The sequence below is a fragment of the Xenopus tropicalis genome, chromosome 1 (assembly GCF_000004195.4).
Source record: "Xenopus tropicalis strain Nigerian chromosome 1, UCB_Xtro_10.0, whole genome shotgun sequence".
Classification (NCBI taxonomy): Eukaryota; Metazoa; Chordata; class Amphibia; order Anura; family Pipidae; genus Xenopus; species Xenopus tropicalis.
In genome coordinates, this window is record NC_030677.2 from 186193939 (window position 1) to 186199938 (window position 6000).

Below are 6000 nucleotides of genomic sequence, written 5' to 3' on the forward strand. Positions count from 1 at the left end.
GTCGCCCGCGGCAAAACTCCCTGTTCGCGGGCGACTAATCTCCCCGAGTTGCCTTCCCCCTGCCATCCCACCGGCGATCATGTAAGTCGCCGGTGGGATGGCAGATGCGGCGGGGCGATTTCAGGAAATCGCGCCGCCGTAAGTCGCCGGTGGGATGGCAGACGCGGCGGGGCGATTTCGGGAATTCGCCGAAAAAGACTTGCGAGTCTTTTTCGGCGATTTGCGCTAAATCGCGCCGCCGCGTCTGCCATCCCGCCGGCGACTTACACGTTCGCCGGTGGGATGGCAGGGGGAAGGCAACTCGGGGAGATTAGTCGCCCGCGAACATGGAGTTTTGCCGCGGGCGACTAATCTCCCCGTGTGCCAGAGCCCTTAGAACGTGGTCTGATCTTCAACTAAGTCACAACATCAGACAAACACAATCTGCTTAAACCAATAATAAATGAGGTCAATAAACATTCTCGTGTGGAGTCAGAAGTTCCAAGACTGACTGATGTTTTTGAGGAAGTAGCTGTAACTATTTCCCAATTAAAAGAAGACTACAGAGATGTGTAGGGGGCGAAGGCACACAGAACTACTAGCAGCAACTAATTGTCAAAGCTACATAAACAGACAATGCTGATCATTCACCTAAGGGCGAAGACACACTGAGTAGTAATGTGCGGGCCGGCCCAATAACCACGGGTTCAGACTAACCTCGTCACATCACTTATGGGCATGTTTGGGTTAAGCTCTTCCGCTCGCTCTCCCCGCCCGCAACCTAACACTGCCGGCTGTTTCTTCCAGCTTCTAAATTTATAGGCACGCACAAGCCCCTTTTGTGATGTTGCTCTGGAGCGGGTCGGGCACAGGTCTATAAATACAGGGAAGAAGTTGGGTCGGGTGCGGGTCTTGATTGGCTATTTGGTAGCAACTATGTGGACTGGCAGCCTACAGAAGGCTCTTTCATCAAACTTGCCTCCAAGCCACAGTTCAAAAATAAGCACCTGCTTTGAAACCACTGGGACAAACATCCAAGGGTTGGCGAGCCACTGGTTGGGGATCACTGCAATAATGCATTCGAAACACAGGAGTAAGTAAGAAGATTTGCCATGTCCACACCTCAGCCCAAATAAGATGCTGTAGCATGACCTGAAGACTGCTGCTCATGCAAGGAACGGACCTCTAACTGTAGGACAAATCCAATCAGCAGATGCAGGAAATATTTGATGGAGGTCTTACCAGTTACTAAACACAAGGGTTCACATATTTTTCCAGCCCGGACTTAAAACATTTAAACTATTTTTTAAGTATTGACAAGAAACGCTTTATTCATCAGCATAGTCTGTCAGAACTGATCCCTAGCCCGATATACATGCCCAGGTAGTTGGCCATTATAGTCGAGAGGTGGGTGTATGGTTGTGTATACGTGTGTTCTCTTTACTTCTCTATAGCTCACTATGAGTTGTAAGAAAAGCCCTCGACAGTAAGTAGAAATCACAGACACTGTGATCCCTGTACAAACATTATATAATGGATTATATTCCACAACATGATTTAATCCATTTAACTTCACTATTGGCTGATTTCCCTTATGAAGACGAAACACAGAAGCTGAGTCACACAAACTCGGGAAACACCTTTATAACAAGCTGCTTACAGCACACACTTCCTTCTGAACTGTTTTCCCTCTTACATTTGTATCTTGGAAGCAAAATATTCACTTATTGTCGGGCTGCTTCTTTAGTTAGGAGGATGAGCAGAACGGTTGGAATAGATAAGGTCTGTGTCATGAGAGATAACACGGGGGTGAAAATAACTTGGCCTTGGGATCCTGGCAGCAGCATTAGATTATTTGGCACCGGGACCTAGTTTGTTTCTTTCAATATTTTGTACATAAAATGAAATAGAAATCTTATACTTCCTGTTAACCCTTTAAACATGGGACAGATAAAGAGAAGCATGACCCCTCCTCTTAGATATGTGGCAAGAGCCCCCCCCATTCCCTATTAATAAAGGTCATTCTGTACACCTCACAACAGAGGATATCACCCAGTATACTTGCTGCCCCCTTTGTGCCCAAGGTGCCCCCCCCCCTCAGGGGAGGTGCACCTCTCAAACTGGGATTTTGGGAAAAAGAATGGTCCTAGAGCAGTGATCCCCACACAGTAGCTTGTGAACAACATGTTGCTCACCAGCCCCTTGGATGTTGCTCCCAGTGGCCTTAAAGCAGGTGCTTATTTTTGAATTCCTGTATTGAAGGCAAGCTTTAGTTGCATAAAAACCATGCGTACAGCCAAACAGAGTCTCCTATAGGCTTAGTCCAAATAGGAGCTATGAATTTCCAATCACAGGCTATATTTGGCACCCCCCCAGGCACTTTTTGCATGCTTGTACATCCCACTCTTTTTACATTTGAATGTAGCTCACGGATGAAAAAGTTTAGGGACCCTGCCCTAGAGGGTCACATGCCCCAGGCATATATTAGACCCCAGGGCTCAATAGGTGTCACACAACACACTAACGACAAATAAGCATAAACAAATGCTCTTTTTGCACCTCGGCTACAACACAATAGCTCTCTAGATTGTGAAGTGACCCTACTACTTGCACACAAATAGGGTGGAGCGGGAACTTTTCAAATGCAAACAGCTTTAGCGACCCTAGGTTCTAATGTGAATAGGGCACTTCCCACTGACAAAAAACAAAATGAACATGTAACTGAATGGAACCCATTCTCTGCAACCTATACTAAAATAGACGTTGTGTCTAAGGCTTGTAATTTGAGATGAGCAGTCTCTTTGATGGTGGCCCTTGCTAGTCACGTGTTGCTTTGTGTCTTTGTTCCTAGCTGGAGAAACAGCATAACCAGCCTTGGACAGAACAGACTTCTTAATGTGAATCTTTGTATTTAAATATTAAATAAAAACAAACAAATATTTACATACTGACAGAGTATAAAATACTTGCAGTATCAGCTTTGACTCATTATAATAGTCTACATACACCCTGGTAAAAGCTAAATTAAAAACAAAACAGAAGCTTCAAAGGAAGAAGTAAACTGTATAGATGAAGGAAATGCCTTTAAGTAAGGCAACTGACTTCCTGAGATAAGAATAATATCTGCTCTACCAAATATCTCAGCAGCCTCATTCAAGGGGGAACTAGAAACATCTGCCATTACACACTTGGTTGGTTTAGCTCAATAAGAATTATGAGGAGCAAACTCTGTTTCATAGAAAGCCCCAGTTATGGTGGAGAGAGGGTATCCCTGAGCCTTCATCTGCTTTGTTTAACTGAATGCACATCTGTGCCAACATCTGAAGGAAACTGGCACAGGTCCCTGGGCCCTGCATTAGCCAACTGAACATATGTAGTGTTATAATTAATAGCATCCCACGTGGAGCTTCAGAGTTCTGCCTGGGACTATTTATTACTGGCAGAGTAAGCACCCCAAGTGCTGGACAATTGCCCCCTCACTATGGAACTCTGACATGCCAACACTGGTCAGCACATAAAAATTCTACATTGTAAGAGACAGGAGATATTAACACATATTAACCCATATCTCAAGAGCTAAAAGTAGCACGGAAGCATTTTCAGACTCTAGACTGAGACCTTTACCTGATATTTTTATAGGAAAAATAACTAATCGTGTGTTGTGCCATCCTCTAATATCATTTTCTTTCATAAACACAGCTAAAAGCATGCAGCAACACATGAAAATAGGAGTATGATATCACCTTCTCAGTAATGATCCTTTATTAGTAATGCACCACATACACTGAATATTACTATTCATTCACATCAGCCCCTGCCCCAGGGGGGGCTTACAGGCTAGTATCTAAATATATATAACAATATGAACAACTGGATTGTAAAATTGTAATTTCAATTGAAAGTAGTATCTGTCTTGCTGTTTATATTCTCTGTACATTAGCTCCGACTCCTGAGACTATGTAGCAGAAGCCAGCTGACCCACAGGTGAAATGTCTCGTGCTACATTGTTTCAAGAGTCATAAGCAGACAACAGAAAGGGATAAGCAAAGACTGCTTTTGCACGTATTTGCACAAGGATAGTGTGCAAAGAATATACAATGGAAAGCAGTTCAGAATCAGTTTTTGGGCAGAGATCATTTACAAGAGAACATGCCAGCCAAACCACCTTGTGGGAACACACAGCTGGGCTAATGCTAGTGCTAGACTGCTTACATGCAAGCGATAAATGTCCCATGATGCCCAGCAGTACAGATCAGGGCAGCAAGTCTACCCCTTATGTCCCCAAGAGGCCAATCTCCTTTACATGCAGTTACTCCCAGATCTATAATGAAACTGGCTTCTCTGGACACTGATATTAAGGATCATTTTTTTATTATTGTATGAAATGAGGGACTTTCTCATTGAGTTTAAGCACCGTGCCAAATCTGTTTGCTGCAGGGTTCCATGGTTGCCGCTTACCTGCCGCTACATGAGCAACTTTCGCTGGAGAGCGTTGCACTTGCCATATCCAGCCCATATTAGCTGGGCAGCATTAAATTAAATGAGGGGTCAGGCTTGATGAATGCAAATCTTATGTCAGCCCCTGCACCTGTGTAACAATTGCCGTCTGGCATTGAGGGAAACCATGATGTTTTGAAGTGAGTGGCACAAAAGGATCCATATACCCTCACGTAAGCCCAGTTTTTGTTGGTACCAATACAAAGCTAACAGTTTAACTACTATTGAGTTTGGGACCCGAAGAGAATAAGTCTGGGCTGTAAACCATTAACCTTTGGCCACTGCCCAGAGACCTACTGACCCTGTTGCGGTTCTGCAGAACATGTTGGGACAATATAGCACCATTGGTACAAACTGCAGCCCTTCCCCCGGGGATAATGGGCACAGGGCGGTGGGACATTGCTCACCTGCCTCCAGCAGCACACGGCAGACATTGTCGCACAGACAATGGGATGAGCGCAGGGAGCCTCCTACCGGCAGGGGTGTCTGTGTGCCAGGCGGCGGCACCGGGTCGGCTCCGTCCGTTAGAAGATCCCGGAGAATTCAGCAGGGAAGGTATGTATGACTCAGGCTATCCCTGCCGTAGGGGCAAGCTTGTACCTGGGCTCCGGGCACTCGCCTCTCCCCTGGGCTCCACAGGGGACAAAGTTCCTTATTAAGCCCTTATTGCTGCATGGGAGCCCGGGGCGGGCGGCTCGGACACCTCTGCTGCGGGCTGTAATGGCTTATGCGGGCACTCAGGGCTGCCCTTCCACTCCGTTCTTACTTTCCCTCTGGCAGAAACTCGCCAGCTTTTGGGCAGGCACTTCCGCTCTCGTCAGTGGGGGGAGGAGATTCCTATGAGCAGCCCAGCGCTTTCCCTAATCTCTGCCCAGTGTGAAGGAAGGCGGCGGGAGTGTGGGAATGGCACTGTCCTCTCTAATGTCCCAAACTCAGAGCCCGCTCATACACACGTCTTGTCCCGGGCTGTCAGTGGGAAGGTGGCTCACCAATCACTGGGAAATTGGGAATGCTGGTTTATAGTAACCCCCCTCTCAAATGGGGACTCTCTACACTAGTTGAGTAGGGCCATCAATAATCTCGTCAAGACTAAATGCTACAAAATGGCGCCAAAACAAACTCTGTGGCCTGCCGTATAGCTCATGTAGACGCCATATATCCTATAGACCTCGTTGGTGGTTTCCAGACCCATTGCAGTTACTCTGGCAGGGGGGGGGGGGCTGAAACTCAGTAAAGTATAAAAGTAATTATTCCTACACAAAGGTATTACTGTGTTTCCCCGAAAATAAGACACTGTCTTATATTTTTTTTAAGCTCCAAAATATGCACTAGGTCTTATTTTCAGGGGATGTCTTATTTTTCCATGAAGAAGAATACAGTACACATTTATTCCATCGTTTGGGCGAGATTTATCGCCCAGCCCTAGGTGGGTGTCTTATTTTCAGGGGGTGCCTTATTTTCCGAGGGGGGTGAAAAATCGGGGGGGGTGCCTTACTTTCGGAGGATGCCCTATTTTTGGGGGAA

The 6000-nt window shown here is 46.1% G+C and overlaps 1 protein-coding gene across 1 annotated transcript in view; it reads right to left on the minus strand.

The window, feature by feature from the left end:
- The window catches only part of serinc5 (serine incorporator 5), a 28453-nt gene extending 22926 nt beyond the window's left edge, over nt 1-5527 (minus strand). The window contains exon 1 of the mRNA XM_002940195.5: nt 4884-5527. Within this exon, the coding sequence (XP_002940241.1) occupies nt 4884-4910 (27 nt within the window). The 5' untranslated portion in view covers nt 4911-5527. The remainder of the gene's footprint in view (nt 1-4883) is intronic.
- Nucleotides 5528-6000: the final 473 nt, after the last annotated feature.